General features: G+C 41.7%; 1 protein-coding gene across 2 annotated transcripts in view; it reads left to right on the top strand.

The window, feature by feature from the left end:
• Nucleotides 1-22,527, top strand: part of LOC109909598 (integrin beta-1-like) — a 43,216-nt gene that overhangs the window by 9,998 nt on the left and 10,691 nt on the right. Inside the window, exons 2-11 of one of the 2 annotated variants that reach the window (XM_031796380.1) lie at nt 9,542-9,608; nt 17,412-17,497; nt 17,770-17,989; nt 18,462-18,632; nt 18,894-19,132; nt 19,619-19,774; nt 20,708-20,803; nt 21,565-21,654; nt 21,902-22,042; nt 22,262-22,464. In XM_031796380.1, coding sequence (XP_031652240.1) covers nt 9,542-9,608; nt 17,412-17,497; nt 17,770-17,989; nt 18,462-18,632; nt 18,894-19,132; nt 19,619-19,774; nt 20,708-20,803; nt 21,565-21,654; nt 21,902-22,042; nt 22,262-22,464 — 1,469 coding nt within the window. The remainder of the gene's footprint in view (nt 1-9,541; nt 9,609-17,411; nt 17,498-17,769; nt 17,990-18,461; nt 18,633-18,893; nt 19,133-19,618; nt 19,775-20,707; nt 20,804-21,564; nt 21,655-21,901; nt 22,043-22,261; nt 22,465-22,527) is intronic. The other variant, XM_031796381.1, reaches the window with a different exon arrangement.

Raw genomic sequence — 22,527 nt, 5'->3', positions numbered from 1 at the left:
GGGGGGCGGGGGGGGACTTAAGGAAAGCTTTGACTATGTACAGACTCAGTGAGCATAGCCTTGCTATTAAGAAAGGCCGCCATAGGCAGACTTGACTCTCAAGAGAAGACAGGCTATGTGCACACGGCCCACAAAATGAGGTGGAAATTGAGCTGCACTTCCTCACCTCCTGCCAAATGTATGACCATATTAGAGACACATATTTCCCTCAGATTATACAGATCCACAAAGAATTAGAAAACAAACCCAATTTTGATAAACTCCCATATCTACTGGGTGAAATACCACAGTGTGCCATCACAGCAGCAAGATTTGTGACCTGTTGCCACAAGAAAAGGGCCTAACCTATATTTGTTTATTTATTTTCCCTTTTGTACTTTAACTATTTGCACATCATTACAACACTGTACATATACATAATGACATTTGAAATGTCTTTATTCTTTTGGAACTTTTGTACGTGTGATGTTTACAGTAAAAATGTTATTGTTTATTATCTACTTCCCTTGCTTTGACAATGTAAACATGCCAATAATGCCCTTAAATTGAATTGAAATTGAATTGAGAGTGTGATTCATGAATTGAGAGAGTGATTCATAAATAGAGCAAGGAAGGGGAGGGAGAGAGATTACTTATCTTGCAATTGATTTATATTTCAGCATAATTTCAGTTGAGATGTATTTTCCTGTTTGCTCTGGTCAAAAGTAGTGCACTATATAGGGAATAGGGTGCCATTTGGGACGTAATCTCTCTCGCTCTCTCTCTCTCTCTCTGGAGCACTGTCATAGTGGAGTACTGCCAAGTTCTCTCTCTGTTTTACCCAGAAAAGCAGCTAGCTTAGCGTTTGTGATTGTAATATTACTGTTGCTGCTGCTGCTAGGAAGTATTCGCTGACATGTAGATATTTCTAAAGGAAGGAAGCCCCTAAATAAATAAAGCCATTCACTCAGTTGTGACTAAGACCTGCGAGTGCAACTCAATCTGAATCTGATGCTCAGCCGTTTTAACAATCTACACTAGACAGGAAGAGATTGTGTTTAACCCATCTGACTTTATACACAGTTGGTCTGCATTTTTATTTATTTAACCTTTATGTATTCAGGAAGTCCTATTGAGGTCAGAAGACCTCTTTATAATGGCGATCGGGCCAAGAGGGCAGCTCAATAAAAATAACAGGGAGAGTGGTCAGAGTGGGCTGTGTATTTTTAGAAGGAAATGGGTGGTTATCATGGGAAATTATTAGGTAGGGGGTAATGCTGGGTATTGACAGGGACCTCACGATACAAGATTATCACAATACTCAGGTGCCGATATGACAGAGGTACTCAAGAACTATTTGAGAAGGTCCGGTCACACAATTTTTCTAGATGGCAAAGGTCCGGATGGATAATGTAATTTATTGGTGTGGTAATAAACCCCCACCTCACAACCTATGCTCCCCCAAACTGTTCACACCCCTCTTGTTTATAGAGATTAAATGTTGCAGTTTCAGAGCAATTTTCCTGCATTTCTATGCATTCTTTCATGTCTTGTGTGTTTATATGATATTTTGAATTTTTCTGGTCCGTATTGACCCCGTTCTGGATCCGTTCCGTGGTCCGCCAGTTGAGTACGGAGGCAATATGATATGTGTGTATTGCGATTCAATACTGTGATTTTATTGCTCCTTGATGTAACATATTGCTCACAATATGTCTGCTGCAGAGAGACACGAGAGCATGACGAGCAAAACGAGTTTTGATCAGTCTTGGAAATAAAAGTGCTGATAACAAATTGGAGTTTTGGTGCATGTAAAGCCAACTAGCTCAAAAACAATATTGTGATGTTGGCAAAACAATACGATATATCGTCAAAAATAATATTCCGAAATGTAACTGTGATGATTTTTTTCTCTCTCTCATCACTAGTAGGGTAGGGGGTGGGGAGGGAGGTTGTGGTAGAAGAGAGGGGGCATGAAAGCTGGTGCCTGTCCAAATATGGCAGCTCTACTCCGCTCAGGAACATCGCTGTTCCTGAGCTGTTAATGGTGCCGAAGGAGATGGCTGCCGTTTTACGATCCCATAACCAATTTTGCTATTGTGTATGTTTTTTTTTTGCATTATTTGTAACTTTGTACATAATGTTTCTGCCACCGTGTTTTATGACCGAAAAAGAGCTTCTAGATATCAGGACAGTGATTACTCACCCCGTACTGGAGGAATACTATTTCTTCAACGAGTCGGACAAGGCGTCATTCGCAGAAGAAAGAGACGGAGGTATCGAGGACGAAGGCCCGGTGCCTTGTAAGGACCCGACGAGGGGGTCATCTACCTTTACCATCTGTCCTACTAGCCAACGTACAATCAATCAATAATAAAATAGACGTATATCCTACGAATGGGACATTAAAAACTGTAATATGTTACGTTTCACCAGGTCGTGGCTGAACGACAACATGAATAGCATACAGCAGGCGGGTTTAAACTTTTTCGACAGGATAGAACAGCGGCCTCTGTTAAGACAAGGGGTGACGGTCTATGTATAGTTGTAAACAACAGCTGGTGCACAAAATCTAAGTAAGTCTTGAGGTTTTGCTCGCCTGAAGTAGAGTATCTCATGATAAGCTGTAGAACACACTATTTACATAAGCAAACAGGAAAACGCTCATCCAGAGGTGGCACTCCTAGTGGCCGGGGACATTTAATGCAGGGAAACTCAAATCCGTTTGACCTCATTTCTACCAGCATGTCACATGTGCAACCAGAGGGGAAAAAAGTCTGAACTACCTTTACTCCACACACAGAGACACGTATAAAGCTCTCCCTCGCACTCCATTTGTCAAATCATTACAAGCAAAAACTAAAGCAGGAAGCACCAGTGACTTGGTCAGATGAAGCAGATGCTAAGGTACAGGACTGTTTTGCTAGCACAGACTGGAATATGTTCCAGGGTTCTTCCAATGGCATTGAGAAGTGCACCACATCCGTCACTGGCTTCATCAATAAGTGCATCGATGACGTCATCCCCACAGTGACTGTACATACATACCCCAACCAGAAGCCATGGATTACAGGCAACATTCGCACTGAGCTAAAGACTAGAGCTGCCGATTTCATGGAGTGGGATGCCCTCTGACGAACCATCCAACAGGCAGAGCTTCCCAGTGACACGAGCCTACCAGACAAGCTAAATTCGTTCTATGCTAGTTTCGAGGCAAGTAACACTGAAGCTTGCATGAGAGAAACAGCTGTTCCGGATGACTGTGTTATCATGTGCTCCGTAGCCGATGTGAGTAAAGACCTTTAAACAGGTCAACATTCACAAGGCCGCAGGTCCAGTTGGATTACCAGGACGTGTACTCCAAGCATGCACGGACCCCTCAGGGGTGCGTGCTCAGTCCCGTCCTGTACTCCCTGTTCACTCATGACTGCATGGCCAGGCACAACTCCAACACCATCATCAAGTTTTCAGATGACACAGACAGCCTATAGGGAGGAGGTCAGAGACCGTGGTGGGGTTCAGGGTGTGTGGGGTTCAGGGTGTGTGGGTGGGGGGGTTCAGGGTGTGTGTGGTTGACAGTATATCCTATCACCTGGATGGTTTTAAGGAATCTGCACTGTGCTGTCTACAGACCAGTGATTTTTGTCTAATTTTGGACATAGTTTAGGTTTACTGAAGATCTCAGATTTATGTTGCCCTCCAAAAAGGGAAATACTTGAGAAATTTGGTTGTTTAGTCAAGTTACCATATCAGTCTCAGTCCCTCCCACCAGCCCATTGGCCCCTGTGCTGCATATCTGCCCAGTGAAAGATCTGGCCAGAAGATACTAATTCTTAAGTTATGTGTACAGTTCTCATCTTCAATAAGGGGTTGGACAGTACCAGTGTGTTGGTCTACATATCGTTCTGTCCACTAGTCCCTTTCCCTCTGACAGTGGAGGACTTGAAGAACATTCCTGTCACCAGCTGCTAAGCTTCATAGAATAGAAGCAGCCCTTTTGTTTTTCTAACTTGACCCCTCGCTGGCATTTTACAGGCATAGTTTCACACATAATGGTTCCCTGGAACTCTGTGCTGGGCCAACAGAGGCTGTGGTTTTGGTTCTGTCCAGAGATCACAGATGTTTATTCTATCTGGGACAAAGGGTTTGCAGGGCCGTTTACACACGTACTGTAGATATTACCACATGAGATTCCCACATTGTAGCCTGTACATTGAATATATTCACTGATCATGTACTCTTCCTTGGCAAATAAAGGTGCGATTCAGGTATGAATCTCAGACATTATTTTTCAGTCATCAAACTCCATTATTTGAATGATGCTGTGCCTGCATTACAATTATATAGTGTTTACCACTCCTGCTCCTGGGACGTCAATGATTACACATTAACTATGCAATAGACTAGAAACATGATTGATTTGTAATTCATATATACAGAAAAACTCTGCATATCTAACGCCATCTGTTAGAATCTGAGGACACAGGATAGATTGTATTACAATGAGATACTTAATTTCAAGCAGTGGAGAATGTGAAACGCTTTATTGAAAAAGTTAATTATCCAGGTGTTATAAATACATTATTATGATAATTGTAATATTATAAATACAAGTTCAATCTGTACTTCAATGCACATATGGTGTGCATTATAAAATGAGGAAGAGCGACAAGGTGGGGAGAGAGGTGTAGAAGACAGAAAGGGAAAGGTAAGAACAGCGGCAGACAGCATATGATTCATGAAGTACAGTGCTACCCTAATATTCTCTCAGTTCATCACAATTGCAGTGTCTCCTAACCAACCGTGGGCCCCCCAGTTGGCCCGAAGGTTATCTTAAGAGCAGGTGAGGTGGCGATGACGGGACTGGCTTCCTATCTCACATCAAAACATACCTGCAGTCGAGTGACAGAGAGAGCATGATTAAGCCCCTTTTCTTTTAATTTATTCTTATTTCAATGTAAAGCATCTTTAATACTTCCTGTTGACCCGACCAAGTGACATCTCACCTATGATCATGATGTGCCCTCTGTCAGCCTGTTCAGATGTGGGAGGGGTTCACCAAAACAGCTGATATAACCTAAAGGATTTAGGGAGAAGGATGAAGTGAAGAAGAGAGACTGTTATTGTGTGTGGTCTCATCTGGTGTCCACACTAAGTGGCTACAGAGTACTTTATGCTGAAAAGCAGACACATGAGGATAAACAATAGAAGATACTGCATGTGACGCAGACACCTATCGAAGTGTACCTAAAACATTTAAATATAGGGGGCTGTGTGTCTCAGCACTTGGTTATTGCAAGGCTAACCCCCAGGGAACTCATGACTTGGCAGCAACAGAGTCCAGTGAAAATGGCTGTCTTCATGTGGTGTAAATCTGAAAATTAGCAGCTGACAACTTAAAGGTCTTTTAATTAAATGCATGTAAGACAGGTTCCATGTACAACAAGACAGGCATAGATGGCGAAAAACACAGAACACTTTAATTACCTCTGGTTATGGATACTTTTGCCAGCAATAAAGCTTCCACGGCCTGTTCCTCGGACAGTGAACATCTGGCAATATCTACATTTTCGACCAATTTCGAGCTTATTTTTTATAGCTATGAAAACAATAACTGAGATACGACCGTTCAATCTAAAGCAGATGTCATTTTTAGGATACGTCAAGACGGTGTCCGCTTGACTTCCTTTGTCGGGAAAAAAAAAATGTTTTACTCGACAAAAATAAACAAATGTACCTCCATAGCATATAATAATTTGCCTGTGAATAACCATACCTTCATACAAACGTGCTACTGTATGCAGAATTCTTGACACACAACCGAAGATGCTGCCATATCCTGCCAGCACATCCACAAGAGAGCCACTCAGGAGCAGAATGATGAGGGCTAATAGCTGAACAATAGACTATTCAACCTTTACTAAAGAATAGTCTAATAGCTGAGCTAGGTGTGAAAATCCCCCCCTCCTATCACAGACCAGATTTGCCCTATGACCAATGGGTAGCTTGCTACTCAATGTAATAAAGTAATGACTTTTCAAATAAGTTACCTTACAAGTTTTATGTTGGCTGACAATTTGTTAGCTACACTGTCCTTTACGAACCACATAGCATATCATTATGCTTTCAGTACCGGTATGTTAGCTAGCTACCTAACGTTAGTAGTTATACAGCAAACTTGCCAGTATATTAACTATAGGCTATCTAACTACCCAACATTTATTGATTTGATTATTCTCATAATTATTAGCTTAGCTAAATGGTAGTCGTTGTGCTCTCTCAATGGACAGTTGGGTGCTTTTGTAAATTCGCTCTGGCTATCTATAGGCTGGACAATAGAACGAGTTCAAATTCACCCAAGGCTGAAAAACGGCTTAAAGAACGTTGGCTATACTGGAACACTATTACGAGCCCATAGCAAATTGATGGAATCGAACGTTCGCAGAGCCTGTTTTGACTGGAATGATGCTTAGAATTCCATTAAAAAATGTATCCCTTTTTATTTCACCACTACAATCTGTTCGTCGGACAAAACTGGAAACAAACAACTTGTGTAGAAAGTAAACACCCACGCCGCGATGGTGTCACCTGTGCTTATGTCCACGTAATGAAAAAGTATGGAGAATTTCTTTTTTTTTACCATTTCTGGTCTAGCGATCAATGACAAACGTGCTCGCTGCCCAGACTTACATAATTACAAAGAGGAGATTCTCCGGATTCAAATGGTGTCCATGTAACAGTTTCTTGCTTCCGTCCCTTTCCTTGCCCCGAACCAGGGACCCTCTGCACAGACAACAGCCACCCTCGAAGCATCGTTACCCATTGCTCCACAAAAGCCGGGGCCCTTGCAGGGCAAGGGAACAACTACTCAAGGTCTCAGAGCGAGTGAGCAGGTCTCATTACCAACAATAGTGAAGCAGGCATTGTGACGTTGAACAATAAACTGGGAATAGAACGTTCGGAAGGCGAGTTGGTGTCACGGTGCTCAATAGAACTAATAGGAGCTGGCAGGGTGAAAAATGCACTAAAATAAAGCTTGTTTTTTCACGATGACTTAAAAACCACAGCAAGCAGCTCTTTTTTTTTTTATCAGAAAAGAACGTTGTTAAATTTCATGTGTCCAGCCTACTATCTACATGGATTTCAGAGCACTCTCGTCCGAGTGTACCAGAGCGCAGAATAATTACCAGAGTGCAGAATAATGACTTTACTAGCGCGCTCAACACCCGTTGAATATGGTCGGTGTCAGTAAACGTCGGGAAAAAAAGCGTAATTCAAATTGTTTCCAGCAGCACATTTACAGTCACTCTGGTTAACACAAAAACTGCCTTACCAGCTCTGCTAGGGCGAGTAAAATGGTCAGAGTGGTCTCATGTGTCTGGAAGTAGCTAGCCAATGTTAACTTGGGCGTAAGACCAGAACGCTCAAATCAACCCTACTGCACTCCAAGAGCGAAAGGGTCTGAATTTACAAACTGAGAATTTCTCTGAATGGACACACCATAATATTAATAAAATTAATTAAGCCACATTTCTTTCAAATCAATCCCATTATACTATGTAATTGCAAAAAAGGTTTTAAATTCTCTGGTAATGACAATACGGAATACTATCAAATGCTTCTCATAGATGCCCTCTGGTGGTCAAATTTGCAGTAACAGAAGAAATGGCTGAGAATTATAAGACGTGCCACAGAATGCTGCAGCAGCAAGCAGGGTGTGCTGCAGTATGATGCAACTTTTAAAGGAGTAACCACTGTAGGATAATGGGGTTCTCGGGAGCAGTGATCAGCAGAAAACTAAGAGTCTCAGAGTGGTTCACCCCAACATGCAGTAGAATGGGCTTGGTTGGATATTCCACCTGACCGGAGTCAATGGGGCGTCTATCGAGGGCTTGAATCTGCAGAGGGATGGGACACTTCACACAGGGAATCTGGAACTCTGGCGAAGTCTTGATCAATGAAATTATCTGCGGCCCCGGAGTCCACAAAGGCTTGAATCTCGTGCTGATGGTTGTCCTAGTGGAGGGTTGAAGGTAGTAACAGATGGTGACTGGGTAGCTGGGAGGTAACTGCACAGCTCGTCAGGGTCTCCCCCTGTCCTGGCGAGCCCGGATGTTTCCTGTCAGCTCTGGGCAGGTAGCACCGAGATGGCAGAGACAGCGGCCTTCGCTGATTTGACTGGCACGTTCCTGTGGGCTCAGACGTGTGCGACCCAGCTGCATGGGATCCTTTATGCTGGGCTCAGTGGGCTTTGGGAGCTCAGGAAACCGGAATGCTGGAGTGGTGTCAAAAGGGCGCTGTCTCACCCATTCCCGGATGCGGTTGTCAAACCTGATTACCAGCATTATCAGGAACTCAAGGTTCTCTCCCCGTTCCCGAGCGGCCAGTTCATCTCTGATGGATTTAGACAGACCCTGGTGGAACGCGGTAACCAGTGCCTCCGTATTACACCCACTCTCGCCGGCGAGGGTGCGAAACTCAATTGCGATGTCAGCCACTGGTCTGGCCCATTAGCGAATGTTGAACAGTCGGCTGGCCGCTTCTTGTCTGCCGACTTGGTGGTTGAAGACTCGTCGCAGCTTGCCAGTGAAGGCTCCTAATGGATCTGCAAGATGGTGGCTGCTGTTGCCACGCTGCCGTTGCCCACGCCAGGGCCTTGCCCGAGAGTAGAGAGATGATATAGGCGATCATGGCCCGATCGGTTTGGAACGAGGAGGACTGTGGCTCGAACACCAGAGAACACTGTGTGAGGAATCCCTTGCATCCTCCCGGATGGCCGTCATACCGCTCTGGGTCTGGCATCTTGGGTTCCCAGTGCAGGTTCCCTGGAGTAACCAACAGGCGACAGCTGTAGCACTGGGCGATGAGACCTGGGCATTGGCTCCTCCTGGGGTGGGGGCATGCCATAGTTGGAGGGACTCAGCAAGTGCCCGAAGTGTCCCGGAGATATGGGAGAGCTGTTCTAGCTGCCATCCTGACAGTGCTCCTTGGTGAGCTACCACATTCCAGATCTGGGGGATCTCTGCTGGGTCCATGTTGTGGCAGAAACTTGCTGTGATGAGGTAAGGTTGGACCCAGGTGCAGAGAAGAGACCAGACAAGGAATCAGTGGTTAAGGATAAACATAATATTTTTACTGTGATACGGTAGCCACATTATCACAGTACACTTGAAAAAACAACAAATGCCAAGTCTCAAACTCACTCAGGAAACAAACACACACAGCAAACCATTCAAGTTTCTACAAAGGACTGCAGAAAACGCACCCTTTTAAAGGGACACAATCATGAAATCATAAGACACCGGAGTCCAATAAAAGTCTCTAGGGCGGCCTCTGCCGCACTCTGGTGCCACGAGGAAGCTTGACAATATCAGTTAACTGGTCCTTTTTGTCAAGAGAAGGAAGAATGTATGCATTAGATTACCAAGCCTCATGTATTCTATGGTACTACAAATGTAAATACATTCACAAAACCAAATGCCTTCTATGGTACTGAAATGTAAACAAAACACAGTATTCACCTCCACCTTTACTGTATCTTCACACATTTTCTTTTTTTCAGATGGACCTGAAACTACTTCTGATTTCAACGTTGTTAGGAGTCATTTGTTACAGCAGTGCTCAGCAAGGTAAGATTATTCTCCATCTTATCTCAAGTTTCTGATTTACTTACTGTAACTTCCACCTTGTTAGACCAAATCAACCCTCAACAGTAACACCAGTATTCTGTATCTGTACACTGACTACACAGTACATCATCTAATCATAATATATTTCTACTAAACCGCATCATAAATGTACAGAATAGTGATTAACTGCCTGATGTCCTGTAAGGGTGAGCCGACCCCAACTGAGCATGCTGCTGTAATGTAATGATGTCATTAGCCAAAAGAAGAAGTCGGCTGGCCGCCTACACCGTAAACCCCAAGACATTTTTACTCAAATACTTCAAGTAAGTTGATCTCAAAGTCAATGAAAAGTCGTCATTATTTCTTGAAAATGTTTAAGTTGTCCTGACTCAACTAAACAAGGCAACAGTAAACGTGTCGTCCCCCATGAATGATACAGCACCCCACTTTGAGCAAATTGAGATTGTGTGTGACTAACAAATTTCTGTTAATTACTATAGCTCCCGCCTTGGGCCAATCGGTGTAATTTTGTAAATGCCGTATTTCTATGGCAAGACACATCATTCACCCAAGTTTTGTCACCAGTGCTGTCTGAGATATCGAGTATGACGTACGAACGAACAGACGCAGACAGATCCACAGTTCCCTCCCCGATTTCATCGTGGGGGACAATGGGAAGTCACATCAACTACATTTTTAAAGTTATGAAAACAAATGAACTTTTTCCCCAGCATGCTCTACTGCAGGTAGATACAAAAACATATGTGATATCTGTGTTTTTGCATGTACATTGAGGGATTGATTGATTAATTATATGCTGCACAAAGATAAATGATAGAGAGATATACAGTGCCTTTCGAAAGTATTCTGATCCCTTAACTTTTTCCACATTTTGTAGGTTACAGTCTTACTCTCAAATTGATTAAAGAGTTTTTTTCCCTCATTTATCTACACACAATACCCCATAATGACAAAGCAAAAACATGTTTTTATGCATTTTTGCTAATTTATTCAAAGTAAAAGAATATATATTATATTTACATAAGTTCATTTACATATTGCTCTGACATGCACTCTCAACTGTGGGACCTTTATATAGACAAGTGTGTTCCTTTCCAAATCATGTCCAATCAATTGAATTTACCACAGATGGACTCCAATCAAGTTGTAGAAACATCTCAACGATGTTCAATGGAAACAGGATGCATCTGAGCTTAATTTCGAGTCTCGTGGCAAAGGGTCTGAATACTTATGTAAGTAAGGTATTACAAATAAAAAAACAGAAATACATTTGCTAACATTTCTACGAACATGTTTTCACTTTGTCATTATAGGGTATTGTGTGTAGATTGCTGATGATTTTCTTTTTTTTAATCCATTTTAGAATAAGGCTGTAATGTAAATGTTGAAAAAGTCAAGGGGTCTGAATACTTTCCGAAGGCACTATGTAATCGTATACAAATGTAAGCAAGGTTTGAAATGATTAAGTTTTAGTAAAATATTATATCAGTCTTGCAGTCAATTTGCAGTATAAAAAATATTTTCAAATATGTTCCGGCCCTCTGATCATCCTCTCAAACATAAAATCGCCCCAATGCTGAACTATTTGATGAACCCTGCCTTCAAATCAAATCAAACGTTATTTGTCACATTCACCGAATACAACAGGTGCAATGCTGTGAATTGCTTACTTACAAGCCCTTAACAAACAGTGCAGTTCAAGAAAGCATCCAGAAAATATTTACCAAATAAACTAAAGTAAAAAATAATTAAATGTAACACAATAAAATATCAATAACGAGGCTATATACAAGGGACACCAGTACCGAGTCAATGTGCGGAGGAACAGGTTAGTCGAGGTCATTTGTATATATAGGTAGGGGTAAAGTGACTATGCATAGATAATACGTAGCGAGTAGTAGCAGTGTAAAAACTAATGGGGGGGTGTCAATGTAAATAGTCCGGGTGGCCGTTTGATTAATTGTTCAGCAGTCTTCTGGCTTGGGGGTAGAAGCTGTTAAGGAGCCTTTTAGATCTAGACTTGGCACTCCGGTACCGCTTGCTGTGCGGTAGCAGAGAGAACAGTTTATGACTTGGGTGACTGGAGTCGTTGACAATTATTTGGGCTTTCCACTGACACCGCGTAGCATATTCAATGGGAAGAAAAAGTATGTGAACCCTTTAGAATGACCTGGATTTCTGCATAAATTGGTCATAAAATTATATCTGATCTTCATTTAAGTCACAACTATAGACAAACACAGTCTGCTTAAACTAATAACACACAAACAATTCAAATTGTTCATGTCTTTATTGAACATGCTGTGTTAACATTCACATTGCAGGTTGGAAAAAGAATGTGAACCCTTGGATTTAATAACAGGTTGACCCTCCTTTGGCAGCATTAACCTCAACCAAACATGTTCTATAGTTGCGGATCAGACCTCCACAACAGTTAGGAGGAATTTTGGACGATTCCTCTTTACAAAACTGTTTCAGTTCCACAATATTCTTGGGATTTCTGGTGTGAACTGCTCTCTTTATGTCATGACACAGTATCTCAATCGGGTTGAGGTCAGAAATTACCAGGCCACTCCTGAATTAGTATTTTCTGTTGTTGATTTACTTCTGTCTTTTGGGTTGTTGTCCTGTTGCATCACCTAACTTCTGTTGAGCTTCAATGCAAAATGTCTTGATTAACTTGGGAATTCATTTTTCAGTCGACGATAGCAAGCTGTCCAGGTCCTGAGGCAGCAAAGCCGCCCCAAACCATGATGCTCCCTCTACCATAGTTTACAGTTGGGATGAGGTTTTGATGTTGGTGTGCTGTGCCTTTTTTTTCTCCACTCATAGTGTTGTGTGTTCCTTCCAAAAAACACAACTTTAGTTTCATCTGTCCACAGAATATTTTGCCAGTACCTCTGGAACATCCAGGAGCTCTTTTGCGAACTTCAGACGTGCAGCAATGTTTTTTTTGGACAGCAGTGGCTTCTTCCATGGTGTCCTACCATGAACACCATTCTTGTTTAGTGTTTAACATATTGTAGACTCGTCAACAGAGATGTTAGCATGTTCCAGAGATTTCTGTAAGTCTTTAGCTGACACTCTAGGATTCTTCTTAACCTCATTGAGCATTCTGCACTGTGCTCTTGCAGTCATCTTTGCAGGACAGCCACTCCTAGGGAGAGTAGCAACAGTGCTGAAATTTCCATCTATAGACAATTTGTCTTACCGTAGACTGACTTTTAAAGATACTTTTGTAACCCTTTCCAGCTTTATGCAAGGCAACAATTCTTAATCTTAATCTTAGGCCTTCTGAGATCTCTTTTGTTTGAGGCATGGTTCACATCAGGCAATGCTTCTTGTGTATAGCAAACTCAAATTTGTGTTTTTTTATCAGCCAGGGCAGCTCTAACCAAAATCTCCAATCTCATGTCATTGATTCGACTCCAGGTTAGTTGACTCCTGACTTCAATTTGCTTTTGGAGAAGTCATTAGACTAGGAGTTCACATACTTTTCACAACCTACACTGTGAATGTTTAAATTATGTATTCAATATAGACAAGAAAAATACAATAATTTGTGTGTTATTAGTTTAAGCACCTTGTGTTTGTCTATTGTTGAGACTTAGATGATCAGATAAAATTTTGTCAAATTTATGCAGATATCCAGGTAATTTCAAAGGGTTCACATACTTTTTCTTGCCTCCTTACCTCCTCTTATTGTTGTCGGTAATCAGGCCTACCACGGTTGTGTTGTCAGCAAACTTAATAATGGTGTTGGAGTCATGCTTGGCCACGCAGTCGTGGGTGAACATGGAGTACAGAAGGGGACTAAGCACCGAGCCATGACCAGCCTTTCGAAGCACTTCATGGCTATGGACGTGAGTGCTACGGGTCTGTAGTCATTTAGGCAGGTTGCCATTGTGTTCTTGGGCACAGGGACTATGGTGGTCTGCTTGAATCATGTTGGTATTACAGACTCAATCAGGGACATGTTGAAAATGTCAGTGAAGACACCTGCCAGTTGGTCAGCACATGCCTGGAGCACACGTCCTGGTAATCTGTCTGGCCCCGCAGCCTTGTGTATGTTGACCTGTTTAAAGGTCTTACTCACGTCGGCTACGGAGAGCATGATCACACAGTCGTCCGGAACAGCTGGTGCTCTCATTCATGCCTCAGTGTTGCTTGCCTCGAAGCGAGCATAGAAATGATTTAGCTCATCTGGTAGGCTCGTGTCACTGGGAAGCTCGCGGCTTTGCTTCCCTTTGTAGTCTGTAATAGTTTGCAAGCCCTGCCACATCCGACGAGCGTCGGAGCCGGTGAAGTATGATTCAATCTTAGCCCTGTATTGACGCTTTGCCTGTTTGATGGTTCGTTGCAGGGCATAGCGGGATTTTTTGTAAGCTTCTGGGTTAGAGTCCCGCACCTTGAAAGCGGCATCTCTACCCTTTAGCTCAGTGCGAATGTTGCCTGTAATCCATGGCTTCTGGTTGAGGTATGTACTAGAGGTTGACCGATTAATCGTAATGGCCAATTAATTAGGGCCGATTTCAAGTTTTCATAAAAATCGGAAATCTGTATTTTTGGGTGCCGATTTTCGTTTTTTTTTTTTTTTTTTATTAAATTTTTTATACGTTTATTTAACTAGGCAAGTCAGTTAAGAACACATTCTTATTTTCAATGACTGCCTAGGAAAGGTGGGTTAACTGTGTCGTTCAGGGGCAGAACGACAGATTTTCACCTTGTCAGCTGGGGAACCAATCTTAAAACCTTACAGTTAACTAGTCCAACGCAATAACGACCTGCCTCTCTCTTGTTGCACTCCACAAGGAGACTGCCTGTTACGCGAATGCAGTAACCCAAGGTAAGTTGCTAGCTAGCATTAAACGTATCTTATCTGAGCCTTCTAGTAGTTGTTCCCCTTGCTCTGCATGGGTAACGCTGCTTCGATGGTGGCTGTTGTCGTTGTGTTGCTGTTTTGAGCCCAGGGAGGAGCGAGGAGAGGGACGGAAGCTATACTGTTACACTGGCAATACTAAAGTGCCTATAAGAACATCCAATAGTCAAAGGTTAATGAAATACAAATGGTATAGATGGAAATAGTCCTATAATTCCTATAATAACTACAACCTAAAACTTCTTACCTGGGAATATTGAAGACTCATGTTAAAAGGAACCACCAGCTTTCATATGTTCATATGTTCTGAGCAAGGAACGTTAGCTTTCTTACATAGCACATATTGCAATTTTACTTTCTTCTCCAACACTTTGTTTTTGCATTATTTAAACCAAATTGAACATGTTTCATTATTTACTTGAGGTTAAATAGATTTTATTGATGTATTATATTAAGTTAAAATAAGTGTTCATTCAGTATTGTTGTAATTGTCATTATTATAAATAAAAATAAACATTTTCCGATTAATCGGTATTGGCTTTTTTGGTCCTCCAATAATCATTATTGGTATCGGCGTTGAAAAATCATAATCGGACGACCTCTAGTATGTATGTACAGTCACTGTGTGTGGGACTTCCTCAATGCACTTATTGATAAAGCGAGTGACTGATGTGGTGTATTCTTCAATGTCATCGGAAGAATCCCAGACTCGGTCAGGGAGAGATTGAAAATGTCAGTGAAGACACTTTCCAGTTGGTCCTCGCATGCTTTGAGTACACGTCCTGGTAATCCCTCTGGCTCTGCAGCTTTGTGAATGTTGACCTGTTTAATAAAGGTCTTTTTCACATCGGCTACCGAGAGCCAGAACAGCTGGTGCTCTCATTTATGCTTTAGTGTTGCTTGCCTCGAAGCAAGCATAACAGGCATTTAGCTCGTCTGTTAGGCTCGCGTCTGTAATAGTTTAAGCCCCACCACATCTGAGAAGTGTTAGAGCCGGTGTAGTAGGATTCAATCTTAAACCTGTATTGATGCTTTGCCTGTTTGATGATTTGTCTGAGGGCGTAGCGGGATTTCTTATAAGCGTACAGATTAATGTCCCGCTCCTTGAAAGCGGCAGCTCTAGCCTTTTGCTCGATGCGGATGTTGCCTGTAATCCATGGCTTCTGGTTGGGATATGTACGTACGGTCACTGTGGGGACGACGTCGTCGCTGCACTTATTGATGAAGCCGATGATTGAGGTGGTATACTCCTCAATGCCATTGGCTGAATCCCGGAACATATTCCAGTCTGTGCTATCAAAACAGTCCAATTCATCTGACCACCTCCGTATTGGTACTGTCATTGGTCATTGGTACTTCCTGCTTTAGTTTTTGCTTGTAAGCAGGAACAAGAAGGATATAAATACGGTGATATTTGAGAAATGGAGGGCGAGGGAGAGCGTTGTATGCTTCTCTGTGTGTGGAGTAAATGTGGTCTAGAGTTGTTTTTCCTCTGGTTGCACATGTGAGATGCTGGTAGACATGAGGTAAAACGGATTTAATTTTGCCTGCATTAAAGGCCCCTGCCACTAGGAGTGCTGCTTCTGGGTGAGCATTTTCTTGTTTACTTATGGCCTTATACAGCTGGTTGAGTGCAGTCTTAGTGCCAGCATCGGTCTGTGATGGTAAATAGATTGCTACAAATAATATAGATGAGAACTCTCTTGGTAGATAGTGTGGTCTACAGCTTGTCATAAAGTATTTTACCTCAGGCAAGCAATACCTCGAGACTTCTTTAATATTAGGCATTGCGTACCAGCTGTTATTGACAAATAGACATGCACCCCCGCTCCTCGTCTTCCCAGACGTAGCTTCTCTGTCCTGCCGATGCATGGAAAAATCTGCCAGCCGTATATTATCCGTGTCTTCGTTCAACCACGACTCGGTGAAACATAAGATAATACCGTTTTTCATGTCCTGTTGGTAGGACAGTCTTGATCGTATATCATTCATTTTGTTTTCCAATGATTTCATGTTGGCCAATAGAACGGATGGCAGTGGAGGTTTACTCACTCGCCTACGAATTGTCAGAAGGCAGCCTGACCTCCGCCCCCTTTTTCTCTGTCTTTTCTTCACGTTCCCGAGAAAGCAGTATGTCCTTCGCGTCAGACTTGGAAAAAATCTTTGTTCAGTTTGAGGTGAGTAATTGTTGTTCTGATGCCCAGAAGTTATTTTGAGTCATAAGAGACGGTAGCAGCAACATTATGTACAAAATAGGTAACAACGCCAAAAAAATACCACCAAAACAACGCCAAAAAAATAACTAAATAGCACAGTTGGTTAGAAGCACGTAAAACGGCAGCCATCTACTCCGGCGCCATTCTATAAAATCTGAGTTATGTAATGTATTGTCATAAAGAGTTTAATTATAATGATAACATTCACCTAGGAACTCACTTGGTGAAGGCCAGAGGACTCACTCGAAAAGGCAAGGCACACTGGGAAATTATATTGGAGGTGTGGATTAGTGGGGGCATTGCAAAAGTTTTTCAAGCTGATACAACTCAAATCTGAACCCCCCTACAGGGTAACAGTTACTCTATTGGTTTGAGTAATGACAACAAATCACTTAGTATTGATTTGTTGAGTAACTGTACTCAGATATATTAAGTGCAACAGGTTTCCTTAAAAGTTGTGTAATGACATCACACTGGGGTTTACAGTGTATGTTTCTTTGAGCATAGTAGTGAAGACATCATGGAACAGCGGAATATTCTGTCTCTGGCTCAGTTTACTGTTCTCTCTGAGCCACACAGTTTTCCAAATTACACAATGTGTACACTCTGGCTTATTACCTGGTTAGGTTTTAGGAGTCTATGATGAGTTTGCTTCTTTTCAACCTTTGTTTTTCCATTCCATTCCAGAAGGGAACGAGTGCATCAAGGCTAATGCCAAATCCTGTGGGGAGTGTATTCAAGTGGGAGCGAAATGTGGCTGGTGCATGGACCACGTACGTGGATATGAATTTGCCAATAACATTGTTGCTGCGTTGATGCTACACAACCTTAATATCAACTGACTCAGCGTCACAACTTTAAAAATCTAAACTGTTCCTTGGAATTAAAACACTAGAATGTCGGGCAATATTGTTTGTAACCTTTATAACCTGCTTGGGAGAGTAGGAAATACATTTTCAGAAAATAAGGACCTTACATTTTGGGTGGATTCCCTCTGAGTGCCATAATGCAATGTTTCATAATACTTATACCTCCTCTCTCCCAGGGGTTCCTGAAGCAGGGTGAGGCCACATCGACCCGCTGTGACGAGCTGGGGTCCCTGAGGAAGAGAGGTTGTAGCTCCACCAAGGTAGAGAACCCCCGAGGCAGCCAACGGGTCCTGAAGAACAAGGCTGTTACCAACCGCAACAAGGGAGAAGGAAAACTCCGACCAGAGGACATCACACAGGTCCAGCCACAGAAACTCACCCTCAGCCTCAGATCTGGTAAAAACTTAAATGGAACTGTTACTTTTGATTGGGTTGCATCCCAAATGGAACCCTTTTCCCTATTTAGTGCTCTACTTTTAGCTCTAGTCAAAAGTGGTGCCTTATGTTAGGAATTGGTTGTCATTAGGGATGCAGTCTTAGTTAACTTTGCTTCAGACAAAACATCTTGCTTGACAACCATTGTTGATGCAGCGTTGCTGAGGGTCTTTTTTGTTTATCCTGCTGTTCCTCCGTGGTCTTTCACTGTTATGTTGATTAGTTACAGTAGCCTCCATTTTCTTTGAGTGTTTTAGCTATTATGATTTGGAAGGACTGTTCCTTATACTCTTTATTGTGAAGGCCAGCACCTTATTTGACAGGGAAGGTGCACATGAATCAAGATTTCATTGTTCACATCAATGTAAATATGCCAGAGTTAGCAAGTCAGTAGTCCCCGGCTTAACCTTGCCCAATTGTCTGTGTACTGCAGGTGAACCCCAGTCTTTTAACCTGAAGTTCAAACGGGCCGAGGATTACCCCATTGACCTCTACTACCTGATGGACCTGTCCTACTCCATGAAGGACGATCTGGAAAACGTCAAGAACCTGGGAACACATCTGATGCTGGAGATGTCAAAGATCACAACTGATTTTAAAATCGGTGAGCTTGAGAATCAGCCTGGTTGTATGAGGATTGAGGATGTCCATATTTATTTGAACCTCTTCTCCACTTCAAATTGATCTCTTCTGCTTTCAGTTCAGGTTGGGTGCATATTGCAGTTACACTGTACTACAATACCCATAATGCCACATGTAAGATAACCGGTTTGATCTTAGTAAAGATGTTTTGAAGCTAACAAATTGGTGTCCCGTCTCCTTAACTATACCGTTTATATATGAGATGGATATCTTCTTCTTCTAGGTTTTGGTTCCTTTGTAGAAAAGACAGTGATGCCTTACATTAGCACCACCCCAGCCAAGCTGCTGAACCCCTGTACTGGGGACCAGAACTGCACCAGTCCCTTCAGCTACAAGAACGTCCTGAAGCTGACCAGCAATGGACAGGAGTTCAATACCCTGGTGGGACAACAGCATATCTCTGGAAACCTGGACTCACCAGAGGGAGGCTTCGATGCCATCATGCAAGTGGCTGTGTGTGGTGTAAGTAATATGTTTTTATATCATATTTAGGGATAGTTTCCCGGACATAGATCAAGCCTAGTCCAGGACTGAAAAGATTTCTCCATTGAGCTTACTTTATACTCCAGGACTAGGCTCGATATCTGTCCAGAAAACCAGCCCATAAAGTTCCAATAATACTTTTATCAGGGCTTTATATTGACTTTCTCATGGTACCAGACCTCAAGACCCTATTCTCATTTGAGAATGGCTGGAGTCAAGGCTTAATGTGTATATGCTTAGAGAAGGCCTTTTTATAAAACGTTTGAAAGTTCATTCACACTAGGGCGCTAAACTGCTATTTTAGGAGGGTAACCTTTCACATAGTTGTTCATAGTTTTTGATATAAACATCCTGAATCTTTTGTAAGTCTTGTAATTTTGTTCTCTGGTATTTCTGTAGGCTGTGTCCATTTTCTGTATGTTGTTAATTTTTACAAGTTTTAATAGTCCTCCCTCCCTTCCCCAGGAGCACATTGGCTGGAGGAACGTCACCCGTCTGCTGGTGTTCTCCACTGACGCTGGCTTCCACTTTGCTGGAGACGGGAAACTGGGAGGGATAGTTTTGCCCAACGATGGGAAATGTCACCTGGAGAACAACATGTACACAATGAGCCACTACTATGTATGTATAATTATGCATTATAGTAATGCACTATGTAGTATAATAATGCACTGTAGTACAATAATGCCCTATGTAGTATAATAATACACTATGTAGTATAATAATGCACTGTAGTACAATAATGCCCTATGTAGTATAATAATGCACTATGTAGTATAATAATGCACTGTAGTACAATAATGCCCTATGTAGTATAATAATACACTATGTAGTATAATAATGCACTGTAGTACAATAATGCCCTATGTAGTATAATAATACACTGCATTATAGTAATACACCATGTAGTATAATACAATATGCGCTATAATCATGCACTATAATAATGCACTGTGTAGTATAGTAATACACTATGTAGTATAATATTACACTATGTATTGTAGTAATGCACTATGTAGTATAATAATGTATTATAGTAATGCACTATGTATTATAGTAATGCATTATAGTAATACACTATGTAGTATAATAATACACTATGTAGTATAATAATACACTATGTAGTATAATAATACACTGCATTATAGTAATACACCATGTAGTATAATAATACAATATGCGCTATAATCATGCACTATAATAATGCACTGTGTAGTATAGTAATACACTATGTAGTATAATATTACACTATGTATTGTAGTAATGCACTATGTAGTATAATAATGTATTATAGTAATGCACTATGTATTATAGTAATGCATTATAGTAATACACTATGTAGTATAATAATACACTATGTAGTATAATAATACACTATGTAGTATAATCATGCACTCCTATGTACTGTATGTATTGTGACTTTTCTTTCTAGTCTTCTGTGTGGTCTGCATTTTGAATATGACAAGATTTGAAGAGAATGGGCTACTTGCCCTTAGTGATGTCATCAAAGGGCATACCTGATACCTGTACTTCCTCATTGTCTCCCTGTAACAGGACTACCCCTCCATCGCTCACCTGGTTCAGAAACTTAGCGACAACAACATCCAGACGATCTTTGCCATCACAGAGGAGTTCCAGCCTGTTTACAAGGTCAGTCAGTTGTTCCATTACACTGTTTGTGTCTGTGCGTGTTTGTACGTGGGTGTGTGTGTAGACGTGTGTGTGTGTGTGGAATTCCTTTCAATTTCCTGTGCTTGTCAAAAAGCCCAACTCTTTGAAGAGCAGCATCTGCTCCTTGTTACCAGTAGCATCTCTTTGGATCTCTGGTTGTTCCCCAAATGGCACCATGTTCCCTAAAAAGTGAACTACTTTTGACGAGATCCCTATGGGTCCAGGTCAATAGTACTGCACTTTGTGGGGAATAGGTTTCCATTTGGGCAGCAGCCTTTGAATGTTCCCTGCTGCCCTCTAGTGCTTTTCAAGCCAATTAGAAGTCTGCCTGGAGTTCCGTAATGACCTTTTATCATATCCACATCAGTCCAATGTTTGGACAATATTTGCAATCTGTCAACCTCTGTAGAATGGCGTTCTCATTTAGTTGATTACATGATGCGTCCCAAATGGCACCGATATTAGTAGAGGACTATGTAGGGATTGAGTGCCATTTGGGACACAACCTTGGATCTCTGAATTTAGAACCTCACAACACTTCAAAAAGTTGGAACTTTAGATTGACTTTACCAATATGTGATGCAGACCACAATCAAACCACTCAGCAATCTTAATGGGTCAGGCAAAACATGACAAAACCTTTTTGCTCTAGACTTTTCTGGTGAGTATTTAGAGATTGACAGGATTCCAATTGACATACGAGTACATGATCATTTAGTGTATTGTGTTTTCTCTCTCAGGAGTTAAAGAATCTCATTCCTAAATCTGCAGTGGGGATACTCTCTGCTAACTCCAGCAATGTTATCAACCTCATTATTGATGCCTACAATGTAAGTATAGATTGGATTGGTTTAGTTACTGGAGAAGATTTACTTCTGCACACTATCTAACTTTCATCCTTAAAATAGTTGGCAAAACCATGCTGCTGCTACTGTTAAGTCATCACATTTCTCTTTCTGAACTGATCTTTCTATGGGAATAGTCAAAAATATGCATTTCTGCTTTTGTAAAACTGAAGCCTACTGAAAATGTTGTATATAGTGTACAAAGGGCTAATTGTTGTTCTTTATGTGCTAGTCTCTTTCCTCAGAGGTGATTCTGGAGAACAGCAAGCTACCAGAGGGAGTGACCATAATGTATCAGTCACGCTGCAAGAACGGAGTGACTGGTGAGGGAGAGATGGGAAGAAAATGCTCCAATATCTCAATCGGTGACGACGTGAGTAACAAAAACAACATGACATTGAATGTTTTCTATTCCAAATACATATGTATTTATTTGAGATTTTCTTTTAAATTCAGGTTTAGTTATTTTAGCTTTCTGATCAAGTAAATATAATGTTTTCCGTATCTGTAGGTGTCAAGGTCATTGTTTTTATTACAAAATGTGATTATTATGCCTTATGTGTGAATGCATCCCTTCATCCCTGATCTGTAGGTGTCTTTCACCATAAGCATCACAGCTAAGCAGTGTCCTAAAATGGGCAAACCAGAGACCATCAAGATCAAACCCCTAGGGTTCAATGAGGAGGTGGAGATCACTCTGAACTTCATCTGCGAGTGTGACTGTCACAAAGATGGCATTGAGAACAGTGACATCTGCCACAACGGCAACGGGACATATGAATGTGGAGCCTGCAGGTAAGGCACTAATGTTTCACTAGCAGAAGATCTTAACCCTTTATTCACCTTCCATATTGTAAT

Source organism: Oncorhynchus kisutch, linkage group LG18, assembly GCF_002021735.2.
Source record: "Oncorhynchus kisutch isolate 150728-3 linkage group LG18, Okis_V2, whole genome shotgun sequence".
Taxonomy (NCBI): Eukaryota; Metazoa; Chordata; class Actinopteri; order Salmoniformes; family Salmonidae; genus Oncorhynchus; species Oncorhynchus kisutch.
Note: the sequence above shows the minus strand (reverse complement) of the source record. Positions and strands in the feature narration are given on the sequence as shown.